The sequence below is a fragment of the Lactuca saligna genome, chromosome 5, assembly GCF_052625555.1.
Source record: "Lactuca saligna cultivar CGN05327 chromosome 5, ASM5262555v1, whole genome shotgun sequence".
Classification (NCBI taxonomy): domain Eukaryota; kingdom Viridiplantae; phylum Streptophyta; class Magnoliopsida; order Asterales; family Asteraceae; genus Lactuca; species Lactuca saligna.
The window spans coordinates 282,317,606-282,334,728 of record NC_136421.1 but is presented as its reverse complement, the minus strand read 5'-3'; the positions used below and the strand labels follow the sequence as shown (position 1 = coordinate 282,334,728).

The 17,123-nt window shown below is 29.7% G+C and overlaps 1 protein-coding gene across 1 annotated transcript; it reads right to left on the bottom strand.

The window, feature by feature from the left end:
* Positions 1-6,306: 6,306 nt before the first annotated feature.
* LOC145048023 (cytokinin dehydrogenase 1-like) lies at positions 6,307-9,161 on the bottom strand. Its single transcript, XM_078996405.1, has 5 exons — positions 8,418-9,161; positions 7,915-8,042; positions 7,536-7,796; positions 7,180-7,442; positions 6,307-6,645 (listed from the first exon to the last, which is right to left on the bottom strand). Exons 1-5 carry the CDS (start codon positions 9,034-9,036, stop codon positions 6,324-6,326), a joined length of 1,593 nt encoding a protein of 530 aa, XP_078852531.1. The 5' UTR covers positions 9,037-9,161; the 3' UTR covers positions 6,307-6,323.
* Between the last annotated feature and the right edge of the window lie 7,962 nt (positions 9,162-17,123).

The following is a 17,123-nucleotide window of genomic DNA, read 5'->3' as shown; positions in this document are numbered from 1 at the left end:
TATGTAAGCGATGTTTACTTTATCTTTGTCTATTGATTGTTTTGTTACACCCTCATGTGCATCGACACTTTAAAAATTTTAAATGTTAAGGACTTAATGGTTTGTGACCTATCTGCAATTTGTTTTTTATAAAATTTATTATAGTTTTGTAAAATATTTTAAACTCCTACTTTACACAATCATGTCAAATCGATTATTGGAGGGCTATTACATGATGTGATTGCACAAGAGCTGTTGAGTTCTCAAAACTATTGAATTCTGAAATAACCGTTGAGATTGCCAAAGAACGGTTGAAACTGTTAAAAAAAATATTGAGACCGTTAAAAAAAAAGAGATCTCAAAGAATTGCCGAATTCCTATACTAATAAAAGAGTAGTCATTTTGCCATGTGTCACTATATTAGACATCTTAATTAATATGATGTCACTTATCAATCTATTACTCCTCCCTTTTAAATTTATTAGAACTCCTAATTAATGTGATGTTATTAGTCAATCTATTTATTTTTCATTTTAAATTTTATATTATTGTTTTCATTAATTCACAAATAAAAAATATCTAATATATATTAAAAATTAATTTTATATATTTATTTGAATCAACGATTATAATTTCACATAACTAATAAAAATATATCGTAATTAATAATTTATTTAAAATAATTAATTAATAATTTTGAGGTTTTACTATAAAAATTTAATTAATTTTATACCTGTGGTTTTCGCGAATTATAAACTAGTAAAACTATATTTCTATAATAATTGAAAATTCAAACTAATAGTTTTTTAATTAATTAATCACTGAGATGATATGTTACGAAAATGTGTCTATATAAATCGATTAATCATCATAATAGTTAAATATAAAAATAAATCAAAAATTAATTTTATTAACACGTGGAATCTCTTGTGTAGAATTTATTGAGATGATATGATTTAAGTGTCTTATTCTCTCTCTCTCTCTCTCTCTCTATATATATATATATATATATATATATATATATATATATATATATATATATATATATATATATATATATATATATATGGAAAATTGAATATATCGTTAATGGTATATAAACTTAGATACCCAAACTCATCATACCATATCGTTTTGTATTATATATATACATTGTAATTGTCCAATATTATTATACTTCAACTTCTAACTTGATTTACTTTCAATATTTTTATAAATTTCACATTTATCTTCCTCTTACATAACTTCATTTTGAACTATAATATATATATATATATATATATATATATATATATATATATATATATATAGTCTACTAGGTGTTTGGCAAAAAGATGTGATATAAGAGGAAGATGATAGTGAAAATTTAAAAATCTTGAAAGTAAATCAAGTTAGAGATAGAATTTTAACAACAATATAATGAATATATAAAATAAAACAACGTATTATAGTGAGTTTGTGTACCTAAACTTATATACCCTTATGGGTATATTCACTTTTCCCATATATATATATATATATATATATATATATATATATATATATATATATATATATATATATATATATATATAGGGAAAAGTGAGTATACCCTTAAGGGTATATAAGCTTAGGTACCTAAACTCATCATACCACATCGTTTTGTATTATATATATACATTGTAATTGTCCAATATTATTATACTTCAACTTCAATCTTGATTTACTTTCAATATTTTTATAAATTTCACATTTGTCTTCCTCTTACATAATTTCATTTTGAACTATAATATATATAGTCTACTAGGTGTTCGGCAAAAAAAATGTGATATAAGAGGAAGATAATAGTGAAATTTTAAAAATCTTGAAAGTAAATCAAGTTAGGGATAGAAGTTGAACAACAATATAATGAATATATCAAACAGAACAACGTATTATAGTGAGTTTGGGTACCTAACCTTATATACCCTTATGGGTATATTCACTTTTCCCATACATATATATATATATATATATATATATATATATATATATATATATATATATAGTGAGTTTGGGTACCTAAACTTATATACCCGTATGTGTATATTCATTTTTCCCATATATATATATATATATATATATATATATAGTGAGTGGTTTAAATGAGAATCCAAAAATGTTAAGAACTCTAAGAACCATTTTTAAAATATTTTCATTAAATGTATTTTGGACAAATCAAACATTAATATTATTTTAAGCAAACTTTTTCATTCTCTAGTTTACAAAAGTTGTCACTTATCGTCGGACCATCATCAGACCAACGCCGGACAACCGCCAGAGCAATACCAAATTTAGTGACATTTTTCTGGCCGTATTCATAGCTTAATAGAACAAACATTTTGGCTTCTATTTATTTGGTAATATTTTTTAACACTTACAATTTCATTTTTGCAGCCAAATATATAAAATTTAATAAAAAAAATAAAATTATGCCTGGACAGTTTTAATTTTCTCTCTTTAAAATATCATATTCACAGTTTAATAAACATATTATTTCAGTAATTCACAGTCTATTATTTTCATTAATATATTCATTCATACTTTAAAACAAAATTTATATAAAATACACACTTTAATACAGTTAATTTTCAGTTTAATACATAAAATTCATAAATTAATACAATTAATATTAATATATACACAAATATACATATTCAGATAAGTTAAATGAAAACTTTGAGACAACCAACTACCACATGCCACCAACAACCAACCATACCACCGTCGCATCCATTATTCTTTCTAAATCAGATTTGTATATACAATCATATATATAAAATCATAGATTCATAACTTAAATATTATATTCACAGTTAAGAAACCATATTCACTAATTTTGAGTTTAATGTAAAATAATAATAAAAATTATTACGTTTTTACATTTTTATACAACACAAAAAATAAATATACTCATAAGAAACTCAATATAATCATACTTACATAAAGCATTCATATTTAACACAAAATTCAATAAAAATTCGCAGCTTAATACAGTCAATTAACAGTTTAAACAGAAAATTCACAGCTTAATGCAATTAATTCACATTTTTAAACACAAAAATAAAAATTTAATACAAAAAATTTACAACTTAATATAGTTAATACAGGTTAAACAAAAAATTCACAGATAATGCAGTTAATTCACAGTTTAAAACATAAAAATCATAGCTTAATACATAAAATCACAACTTATTACAATAAATTCATAATTTAATACACAAAAGTATAAATTAACAACCATATTATCAACTTAAAACTCTTAATACAGTTAATTTACAATTTAATATACAAAATTAACAGCTTAATACAATAAATTCACAATTTAATACACAAGTTCACAACTTAGTATAGTAAATTTGCTGTTTAATACACAAAAATTATACATTCATTACTATATTCTCAAATTAAAACTCACATTTCAAGAATTTAATTCCCATTTTAATAAAGCAGTTTACACTTTTTCAAAATTTATTATTTTCATTCACACAAATCATCAAACACCTTGTATGCATAAAAAAAACCATTCACAATACTTATAGAACTTAGATTATTCATAAATACAAAAAAAAAAAAAATCACAATAGCATTTAGTTTATTCAAATATTAATACATAAGTTTATACACTTATTCACAACTTAATGTACAAAAACACTATTTACAGTTTCAAATTTTCATTCAGGCAAGTCATCAAACACATTGTGTGCATCATGAAATGATTATTGATTCTGATTTTTACTAAGCCTTTAACACGTAACAGGTAGCAAAGATGGAGTAAGATGTAAAAACAATAAATAAACATGAAAATAATTGTACAAAGGTTAAAAAACTCTCATATGAGCCTCATCATAATGTACCTGATGTAAAGAAGATGATGAGTGACACATCAGTTGTAACAACACCACAAAATCTTATCGATCTAGCTTTGCCACCCATAAGATCTCATAGATCTGGTGTCGTCGGATGCTGATGCTCCTGTAACTCGCCTCGTCAATCGTCAGTGACATTGTAGTCGTCGTTGTTGGTGGCGATTAGTGGCAGAACTTACAAATCTGGAGGAGGAAGACACTACTAGTGGTTCTATAGTGGTTGAATGGCGGTGGATCTCATAGATCCAGAGCAGAAATCGCACATCTAGAGGGCGGCACCGGTGCCAACTTGGATTCCATCGGAACTCCTTTGTCTGAACATTAGATTTCCTCGGAAATCCTTCTACGTCTCGAGATCCCATCGGAACTCCTTCCATATCACGAGATCTAGCTGAAAAACTTGTAGATCTGAAGGAGGAAATTGTAGATCTAGCATAAAAAATCATAGATCTGGAGCCGAATCTTGTAGATCTGCAGAAAAGAGTGTATGGAAGCAGTGGCGATGGATGTTTAGACATGAAGGGGGTGGTATAACATGACATCGAATGTAGGAGGAAGATATTCTGATCAGAATATGAGAAAGCACACCATATCGGAGATACTAGCGGTGGTGGAGACATCGTCACTGGTGGTGGTGGTGAAGTCGTCGTCACTAGTGGGGGAGGTGGTGCAACAACCGATGACAATGATGGTGTTCATCAGATTGGTGGTTGAAGGATATAAATGAAGGTTTTTGCTCTAAATGTTAATGGTTCTTATTCTTTTTTGGTTATCATTTGAACATTTATCTATTTATATATCACAAGCAAAAAACTATGACAATCACACTAAGATTTTTTAAACAAAGATCTATATTGGGATCTTAGGATTCCGACTAGGATCTTAGATCTTAATTCGATATGATCTCGTATTTTTAGTCTTTTTATATAATCGGACCTCAAATATATTCATTCACTTTACTCAAAATTGAGCATTGCAGGTCGTAATAAGTTCCATAGAGTATCATGACTTCATTCATTTATCTTGAGTTATACACTATGTTACACTTATGTTATTCTCTTTGTATCTGTATGCCTTTAGTTATACATTGTTATAATGATCTTGTTAATTTTTCTGCTAAAGATGTTTTTTTCCTAATTTCTACGGGTTTTAGGAATAAGAGTTATGGTTCATGCTTAATAAATTAAAGAAAATTCTATCATCGATATCTTAATCAATGTCAAATTCTAACGGGTACTATGCAAACAAGATTGACGAACAAATTTTGAATCTAATTCAATTTGATAGAATCTTTGATCCGATTCAATTATATGATCAATGATCTTGTAAAGTTTAAAACAATCCTAAATAAAATCCAATATTGACAACATTAAAAAAAATATATAATAAAAAATCATTCTAAACCAACACAAGAAAACTACGTACTACAGAAACCATTCAGCCCATTTACTTTAAAAATATTTTGAGTTTATCTTGAGAGTTGGGACAAAACCTCAATCATGGAATCTAAGCGATCTAAACAGGCCCACATGTTCGAAGCGATGGTCTACTCAGCGGGTAATCCTAATTCTATAATTCTTCTAAACCCTAATTAATTCCCCCTTTTCTTTCCCAATTTGACAAATTCGTTTTCATGTTCGTCTGTTTGGATCCTTTTCGTTTATGGCGACCTATGAATTGGAACATTGTACTGGATTCATCACCCGTTACGCAGACAATGCAATATTGCTACTTAATTGTATAATAACTGTCACTCCCAATAACATAATGCCTTCAGATGCTGTAGAAAACATACGTAAATGTTGTCGAAAGCCTTAGATTTTGTGGAATAGGTTAAAAATAGTGATTAGTTTATATATGGTCGAAAGGTTTAGATTTAAGTGGAATCAGGTTACAACTTACAACTACTGATTAGTTCAGTAATATATTGATATTTGTCCAACAAAAGAAGATGCATTTGGAGATTTCTTGTCTAAATTCTTTGTACTTGATCTTAAGAAATATCAATGCACTTTTATTTATTGGGAGTATTATAACATCCTACTTCCATTTTCTTTCTCCTTATTAAGATGTAATTAAATATTTTTACCTATTTATAGCAATGGAAATTACTTTGTTTTTAGATGACATTGTTTAATTGTTATATTTGAGTAGATTTTTTAATGTGCAATACTTTAATATGAGTAATAAAAGTAGGATGCTATAACAAACTAATCAAGGAAAATAGATTACTATTTCTTGCACTTAACCGTTATTTAAAAATGATATATTTCATTTTTTTCTCCAAGTAATTACCAAAATTAACATGATGGAAATTTACCATATTATATACGGCTCGTTGTCACAAATGCACCAGGGAAAATTACAAAAGATTTCCAATTAATATGTACATTTAATCATTTTATAACTTTTTATGCATTTCTACTTCGAGTTAGATTCATATGGATACTTGTGGTGTTATAAATAACTGGTTACTTTTTGGAAGATTCTTTGACCAGGGGTTAATATTGCTAGAGGGTCATACGTTAATTTCCTTCTAACAAAAACATCCCACTGACTCCCATAATGTGTTCTCCACTCCTCTTGGGTATTGTAATGGGGTAAATACTGCTTGGTTTCAAGTTTAGCACTTTCACATACTTCTAGAATCTTTTTGTTTTGATTTAGAATGTATTCTAAGCTGTCTGTTCCTTCCGATGATGGCATTGCTGAAGATAGAAATGCCACCAGGTAAAAGATATCCTCTGTTGGGGTCACCATCGATGTTTTGGTGTTCCACCTACAAAAAAAGTATACAAAACCACAACTTAAAACATTGGTACAATGATGAAAGTTTTATTTGTACTGTGTTTGACATGTATTGGAGTAGGACTGAGACTGGAAACGATGCCAATGGAACAAAAATTGCAATTTTTGTCACACTAAACAAGATGGGACAGAGATTCGGTTTCGATCTATCGTTTGTGAAAAAAGACGTAAATACCCTCCTCATCATTCTCATCAAAAATAGCGCTTGAAAGCCTGTCTTGTCTCGTCTTGTCCCGTCTTGTATAATAAACACAACCTTAAGGTTGTGTTTGTTACACAAGACGGGGCATAACCAGATAGACAGTCTTTCTAGGGCTATTTTTGATGATGAGGATGGGGAGGGTATTTATGTTTTTTTCACAGACTAGAGATCGCAAGTGAATCCCTGTCTCATCTTGTTTTGTCCCATTGACGTTGGTCCTGGTCCCCAATCCAATGCATGTCAAATGCAGTACAACCTGTTTTGTTCTGTTCTGTCTGATCAAGCCAATTATTGTAAGATTACCTAGACTTGTCGACTGGGTAAATGAGTATAGGCCCGTTGCTAGTATCAGTGAGAATTTTCCCAAAAACTTCACTTGCAAATTTGTGGATTTTGCTTTTGGGAACAAGAAGATTTAACCATGGATGAGGAACATCCCATAGCCCCTTCTCCTGCAGCTTCAACTCTGACACATGAACCCTATCCAAAAACTCCACATACGACACTTCCGATACGAACAACGTGGATTCATTGTAATTCAATTTCGACAAATACATTTCAATTTTCTGCATATAAACAAACATAAATTATATCAAGTATGGTTTGAAACAAACATAAATGAAAATAAGAAGCTATAATAAACAAATCTATCGAAGTACCTGATCAATGGTTTCAGCATCTTCTTGCTTAAAGTACTTGGCGATTTCCAAACAAAAGACAGTTTTCCCATCAGAAAAAAACCGACTTGCTTGAACAGGATCTTTACATTTAAAAGAAGATCTCCAATTATTAAGCAACCCAGTTCTGTTTATCAACACAAACCCTTCAACATAATCGAACGAACTATCGGATGATATTAATTTCTCTTGATCTTTCGTAAACGTAGTGAAATCCGAATAAAGAACTCTAATCCATTTCACCTGTCAAAATCAAGAATTAGATCCCATTTTTCACGTACCCGTACAATATCACAGAACATAACATAACAGACTGTACTGTGTTTGATGACACTGACTTACAACGAAAATAATTAATTACCATTTTGGGTGCGGGTTCAAGTGAAATATGAGCTCGAGTGATGATGCCAAATTGACCAAGTCCTCCAAGAACACCATAAAAGAGATCAGAATTCATGTCCTCTGTACATATAACTACTTGTCCTGTCCCTGCAAAAAAATTCAGTTAAAATAAAGCTTTTTATCTCCTATAATTGGTGGGTATCTGAGTAGACACTACTTGTTGTCACTTTTACATAATGTTAATTTACCATCGTACCCTTCAAGATTAGTCACTTTCGGATACCCTTATGTTCCAAGAAATTGTAGTTGTACTTTCTTTTTAGTTGGTCCCTCAAAAAAAGTCTTTTCCCCAGGCTATAATATGACAATGTCGTTAGTTTGTCATCACTATTCCTCCTATCATCCATATGGCATCATGCCTTTGCCACATCTTTCTATTCTTGTTAATTTTTTTGGTAGAAAAACTTTTTGCAAAATCTATATCGACACTCATTTTGTTATCGAGTAAAGGAGTAAAAATACCTGTAACAACTTGTAATTGGTAGACATTATTGATCTGAGGTCCATGTCGGAAAGCTTGTCCACTAATCCCCGCATTGGATAACGTGCCACCAACGGTTAGATGAAGATAATCAGTCCATGATTTTGGTGCAAAACCATGTTTAAGACTTTCATGCAAAATATTTATCCAAAGTGCACCACCTGAGACATCTACAAACGGTTTGTCACCATGGATATGGAATTGCATTCCTTGAGATTGACCGAATGATTCCATGTTGACCACCACCCCGTGGTGGGCTTGTGCTTGGCCTTCGAGGGAGTGACCGTGGCCCCGTGCCGCCACGGTTAACCCTGATGTGGGTCCCATTTGGAATATGTAGGTGATGAGGGAGGAGATGTCGGAGACGGATTTGGGGTGTAGGATGGCGGCCGGGAGGAGGTGGTAGCGGTTGCCGAAGTCTTTGGCGGCATGGTGGAGGTTGTCGAATTGGAGTTCACCGGAGAGTTTCAGTTCTGTCGTTAATGACGTGAGTGTTGCATGGTGGAGGTTGGTGGTGGAAGAGATTCTGCTCCGGTTGAAGTCACAGCCTAGTATTAGAGCCGTCAAGATCTTGAACACAAGAGTGTTATGTTTAAGCATGGTGGTGGTGGTGGTGGTGGAGGCAAAGAGAACGAAGTTGGTTTTTCTAGTTTGTAGTTATAAAGAAAGGAGATGGTGTTTGAAATCCTTGAGAAAAGAGAGGAAGGTGAAAGCCTTATAAAGGGGAATGGCATATGATGAGTTTGAGTATTAAGGTGAAAAAAATCGGATTTAAAGAATTGCCATAAAAGAGATATAAATGAAAAACTACTTATTTTTAAGTGCGATAATTATTTTAAAAAGTGTATGTCTAAACACCACAGAGTAATTAGTTTCAACTTGGTTTTGTTGCAAAAGGTTGTGTTAGTTATTGAAATCCACTTTTCACATGATGGATGCATAAAAGTGATTTTGTATTGACAAGTAATTGCAAAAGGTTTGGCAAATACTACTGCACTTATCTTTTAGTTGCCGACTTTTTGAAAACTTTTCCAGTTTTTATGTGTTTTCTAGGGACAATGTGTGTAGTGACTCATTTCTTTTTGGTTATTACTCAACCTTGTTCACAAAATTTCATGGAATTTGAGACACACTTCCAACAAGATTTTCTTCTTGATTAAATAGGTTGTGTTCTTTATACTAATATAATGATATTTTTTAAAATGGTTATTATGTCTTTGCATAGTCAAGAAATAACCAGTAAGTTTATATTCTATAATTTTTCTAGGTTTTAATTTCAGTCGAATACCTATAATGCAAATATTTTTTAAAATGGTTAAATTGGTTAATGTTAAATTCTCATTAGTCCCGATTTTAATGAATAAGATGATTAATTCCTCTAAACTTAATTATTAAAAGATTAATAAAATAAATTAATACTTATTGGTGGAATTTTATTGATAGTGGTCAAAATATCTCAAAAGAGGATCTTGAGGCAAACATAACTTGTTTGACTAAAATTCGAACTTTGTATAAAAAAGGTACGTATAGGGCTCTATTGCTTTGCAATTTTCATTGGTTATATATATATATATATATATATATATATATATATATATATATATATATATATATATATATATATATATATATATAGAGAGAGAGAGAGAGAGAGAGAGAGAGAGAGAGAGAGAGAGAGAGAGAGAGAAATTTGTGAAATAACAAAAAAAGGAATGTCTGAAATAAATGACCAAGAAAATGAAAGTTTCAGAAAATGACCACGAGTTCTGCAAAGATGGTCTCTGCAGAACTCCTTTAGCTATAAGGAAATGGACACGTGGGGAAAAAAAATCAAGTCTGTGAGCATGGTTCCTTAGAAGCCGTCTCTACGGAACGCTTGAATGCTCTGCGGAACTGGTAGCTGAAAGCATTAAATTTTGTTAGACAATTCCGTAGAGGGCACTGAGGATCCGCAGAGCAGCCTCTGCAGATCCGTTCTTCAGAGATACGCATATGAGGAATTGATCTTCGCTGAACCATGGCCTAAAAACGATTTTGGTATGTGTTTTGTTGTTAATTTAATGATGTATCACCATTTTCGGCTTCCGCAACGACTTCTTCGAATCGGCAACCACCATCTTTGTTTGTCCCTTTTATTATTATTATTATTATTATTATTATTATTATTTTGTGTTTTTACAAATTTACCCCTGCCATGTCACTTCCTCATAGCTTTTCTTTATCCTCCGAGATGAAGGAGTTCCGTAGAGACCCTCTCTGCGGAAATTGTGGTCATTTTTTGAAAAATCTATTTTCTTGATCATTTTCTTCAAACATCTTCCATTTTTTTGATCATTTCACAAATTATCCATATATATATATATATATATATATATATATATATATATATATATATATATATATATATATATATATATATATATATATAAAAGAATCCAAAAAGTTAAGAAACCTAAGAACTAGATTTTAAATGTTTTCATTAAGAACATTTTGGGAAAATCAAATATTAATATTCTATAAGCAAACTTCTTCATTCTCTGATTTACAACTAGTTTCCACTTGTTGGACAACCGCCAAACCACGCCGGACCACCGTCGAATCGCCGCTAGACTAAATAACTCTTAATTCAATGGCATTTTTGGTTGTATTCAAAACTTAATATAACAAATATTATAGTTCATATTTCTTTGATAATATTTTTAAAACATGCCATTTTATTTTTGCAGTCAAATATACAAAATTTTAATAAAAAATAGAATTATGCCTTAACAAATTCAAATTACTTTTTTCTGAATTATAGATTTTTGTAAAAAAGTATACTGTGTATAAGATAAATTCACAGTTTAATAAATTTATTAAATCATTAATACACAATTACTATTTTTCATGCGTATCATAATTTATATTTTAACACAAATTTTATATAAAATATACAACTTAATACAATATTTTTAGTTTAATACATAAAATTCACAACATAACATAATACAATTCATTATACATTAATTCACATATTTAAAGAAGTCAAACCAAAACTTTACTAACACTATCAACTACTGTATGTCACCACTAACCACATGTGCCACCGTCCCAATCATCCATCATTCCAAATCGAATTTGTATATAAAGTCATTAATTGATATCTTAAATATTATATTCATAATTTAATAAATCATTTAATTCAGTTATTTAGAGTTTAATGCAAAATAATCATAAAAAACTAATACATTCTACATATATAAAGCAGAAAAAATAAATATATTGGCAAAAAAATTAATATAATCATTTATACATAAATCATTTATATTTGAACACAAAATTCATTAAAATTTACAACTTAATGTAATCAATGCATAGTTTAAACAGAAAATTCATAGCTTAATGCAGTCAATTCACATTTTAAAACACAAAAAAATCACACTTTAATACATAAAATTCACAGTTTAAACAGAAAATTCACAATTTAATGGAGTTAATTCACAGTATAAAACACAAAATCACAGTTTAATATACAAAGTTCACAACTTAATACAATAAGTTTACAGTTTAATACACAAAAAATATAAATTCATAGTCATATTATCAACTTAAAACTCTACAACAAATTCACAGTTTAATATAATAAGTTCATATTTTAATACACAAAATTCACAGATTAATATAATTAATTCATAGTTTAAACAGAAAATTCACAGCTTAATGTAATCAATTACTGTTTAAAACACAAAAATCATAGTTTAATACACAAAATTCATAGCTTCATACAATAAATTCACAGTTTAATGCACAAGAAGTATGCATTCATAGCCATAGTTATCAAACTAAAACTCTTAATACAGTCAATTTACATCTTAAAACTTATAAAAAATCATGCATTTGTAGTTTGAGACTTATAAAAATCATGCATTCACAGTTTAAAACTTATAAAAATCAATTATTTTTTTAATTTAAAACTTATATTTTCTTATTAATAAGAGTTAAAACTAACATTAAAACAACAAAATAATAAACGAAGCATTAAAACATCACTATCGCACCTTAAAAATATACATTAACATTTTTTTTGGAAAACACGAACACACATTCTAAACTCAATTCACAATATAAAAACGTAAAACATATGCTATGAATATCAATTTTAGACAAATAAGAAAACAAACTTCGATTCACAACTTAATAGTAGCGGGTTCAAAATTTAATATTTTATGCAAAGATTATAATAAATTGGAATACAAACTTGGATTTATAACTTAACAGCAGTAGATTCACAACTTAATAACAATGAATTCACAACTTAATAGCAGTTAAAACAAATATTAACAATAGTAAACAACAAAAGAGAAATTAAAACTTAAATTCACAACTTAACAAAAAAAAACAATCAAATCAAAAATCGACATACCTGATGCAGATTTGGTATCAGAGAGAAAGATATGGAGGTGAGTTGGTGGTGCTTCACTAGAGCCGCAAGACAGTAGCAGTAGTGGCAGTTGGTGGCGATACAGATCTGGTCCATCTATCTTGTTGGAGCCCGTAGATCTGGAGGCATAAATCATAGATCTAGAGACGTAAATGGTAGATTTGTCACAAGAGATCATAGATCTATCACCGATGAAGCATAACTTGACGATTTCTAGTGTTCCGGTGATGAAATATGGTAGATCTGAAGGCGTAGGTGATGCTCATGGAAGATCTGAAGGTGAAGGCTATAGATCTAAACAAATATCGAAAGATCTGGACTAGGAACATGATCAAAGATGAGAAAAAACCACTAGAATCATTCAGATCTAACTAGATCTAAGTAAAAAGCACAAAGAAAAGCCATCAGAGATTGCACGCGGTGAAGCGGTGGTCGATGATGGATATGAAGTGATAACACCTCAGTGAGGTCATTTTTTGAGGTGGTTCCAGATCTGAAGCAAAAAAACGAGATTGCTTGACAATACGATGAAAGTTGAGGGGACGGGGGACAACGTCGGTGATGAGTTTTCATCCTATCTTATCAGATCTGATGAAAATGATGACTTTTGGTGGTCAATGACGACAAGCAGCGGCGGTGGATGACACAACAGGACAGTAGTGGTGGCAACATTGACAAAGATAACAGTGTGTAACAGATCTGATGCATCGGAGGTTACTGGAAAGTCGTCGGAGGTTTGTAGTAGTGATGATGGACTAGATCCGGTGCTTTTCATGCATATTAGAGAGAAGTGGATGGAGATGAAGCACCACAATGACGATAGAGAGAAGAGACATCGAATGGGATGAAGGAGGCGGTGGTGGGGTTGGTTACCAGTGGTGGCCGACGATGGTTATGTCTAAGGAAGGAAGTAAAGGAGAAAGAACATTCGTGGAGGAGTTTTGGTTCTATTTGTGTTTAATAAGAAAATAAGATCTCCCATATTATTAGTAACAAAATACCTTCTTGTTATATTGACCAAAATTACCCTTATTGGTTTTCGGGAAAACTGCTATAAAGTCTTTACACATTGCCCTCATAATCGATTTAGTTCCTATACTTTTTTTTTATTCAATTAAGTCCCAAAAACCGGTAATTGTCTTCAATTTAACCCTTCTACCCGGTCAACAAGTCATCCAACTTTCAAAATTTACATTTTTGGCTCAGATTTCAAATTTTATTATAAATTTGGTCTAAAATTTACACTTTTGGCCCATATTTTAAAATTTATTACAAATTTGGTCCAAAATTTACCTTTTTGGCCCAAATTTTAGAATTTTGTTATGATTTCATTCTAACTTTAGTTTTTTTTACAAAAAAAATTTCTTAAAATTTTGTTTCGAATATGTTTTTTTCTTTATAAAATCATTTATACAAATATATATATATATATATATATATATATATATATATATATATATATATATATATATATATATATATATATATATATATATATATATATTCACATAAAAAATATTATATTTTCTATAAAACTTTTTTTTATTTAAAACTTTTTTGTATACGTAATTGATGGTGTGATTATCAACTTCAAATGTTATATATGAAAGCAACAAACCAATATATTATTTTTACAACACTGAATTGTGATTTCCTTATTATAAGTTCACAAGGTTTTTTTTTTTTTTTTTTTTTTTTTTTTTTTTTTTTTTTGTGATACTAAAAAGACTAAGACGAAGGAGCCACAAAAGTTTTTGAAATGTCGTGAGTACAACAAATTTTTTTAGAAGAAGATTGGTTAATCGCATTACTTTACTATCTTCTACACAAGTGTTCTTACTCCATGAAGAAAATCATGCATTTGATGTTATATGGAAGTACACATATTTATGAAGCGTGTATTGTATTGAGGGGTTAAAAGTGAACCAACTAAAAATACAAACATGAAGAAATTATATGCGGTTTGTGCTCATTGTTTTTAGCATAAAAAGAATCAACACAAATTTGATTAGCTAAAAAATGAAAATAATTTGTTTAGCTAAAACATCAACATACTTGTTTTTAACCTAAAACATCAACATACTAATTGTCAAACTGAAACCTATCAATGTCTGACCAATAGAAATATGTATTTGATTTGCACTCCTTGAAATATAATACGTTTTTGAATAGAAATAATTCAAAAACTAAACTATGAAATAGGTGTTTTATATATATATATATATATATATATATATATATATATATATATATATATATATATATATATATATATAAACACGTTTACTATGAAATAAGTGTTTTTTTTTGTTATAAATATGTGTTTGCATACAAATGTATTTATATTAAAATATGTGTTTGTATAGATTTTTTTTGTAAAATACGTGCTTGTATATATATATATATATATATATATATATATATATATATATATATATATATATATATATATATATATATTAAAAAGATTTGTATATATTTATGCACTTAATAAATACCTATTTTTATAAATAGATATTTCATATACAAAAACGTTTTTTAAAAAAGGTTTTAACATAGAAAATATAAGTTTTTCTTATATGAATATATATATATATATATATATATATATATATATATATATATATATTGTATAAATATGATTTTATAAAAAAAAACCATATTTGAACCTAAATTTTGAGAAAAAGTTATAAAAACAACTAGATTTATGATGAATTCATAACAAAATTCTAAAATTTTGGCCAAAAGGGTAAATTTTGGACCAAATTTGTAATAAAGTTTTTAATTTGGTCCAAAAGTGTAAATTTTGGACCAAATTTGTCATAAATTTTGAAATATGGGTCAAAATGTAATTTTTGAAAGTTGGTTGACCTGTTGACCTGGTAAAAGGGTTAAGTTGAATATGATTACCGATTTTTGGGAATTAATTGAATAAAAAAAGATATAATGACTAAATCGATTATAAAGTCAATATGTAAAGACTTTATTACCCTTAACAAAATTAAAGATTGAAAATGGACAAAATTACCCTTAATGATGAGTTAAAAATGTGGTTTTTAGGGTTATTAATCTTTTTTTGGTTCTCATTTAATCTTCTACACATACACACACACACACAAACACACACACACACACATACACACACACACACTAGATGTCTGCCCGCGTAACCGCGGAGTCAACAAGGCAATATTTAACCAAGATAATCATATGTGCAAGTACTTATGCAATATCCCATGAAACATGAAAAATGAAATACTATTATATTGAAAAGTATTACCCTTGTAGCCTTTGGATAAAGTCTTCACCTGGTCAGCAAGGCAAGATCCTAAACCCTTCCGTTAGTATATAAAGACCTCGATATACATTGGTAAGAGCATAACTTTCTCATAACAAGAAATTTAGCAACATTCATACTTGACATTGAACTTAGGCACCAGAGAACAATACGTGGGTCCATCATTCAATATCACTTTCTAACCTAGCATTTGTCTACTTTTGCAGCATGCCTTCCTGTTTGAACATTAAGAGAGGAGACGAACCAATAACTATCACACATCCAGGAGGCTATGTAGCAACATTAACGCCATCCGTAATAAAGATGCAAGACAATCAACAAACCTTGCGCATTTCACCAGACTTGCCTTTTAGTTCCATTAGCTTAATTCCAACATTCACTCCAAACACAACAGCAACAGCGAACGCCATACTACCGACAATAAACCCATATTAACCAACAACACACAATCATTCTTAGACAACTATGCAGATTGGAGGGGGGGGGGACAAACAACCAGTCACCCGTAAAGGGAAGGAAAACTAGGATAACAATGTCTGTCACGGTAGAAACAACAAGCAGTTCCAACATAGGAGAACCAAACACATCCAAGATACCACCACAATCCCAATTAACATATATGCCTTAGACCATTTTCAGAAAGCAAATGCTACCACAAATCCAGTGGGCACCACTAGTAACAAATAATGAAAAACTTGTGGAAAGAAATAGATATGTTAACCATTTTTTGTGTCCTACAACCAGGCAACTGACCTCTCATAAGAAGTATACGAGAATACTAGTTGTTGGTAGGAACGACCTGCCAAAAATCTTGAAATACTGACAGGTCAGGCGACCCGGACGATCACATCGAAAATTACAAATGGAAAATGAATGCTTATTATTTGGACGAGAAGTACTAGTGTATCTTTTTTCCAACTACCTTATCCAGGCCATAGAGATTATGGTACAAAAGCTTACTGGTGGAAA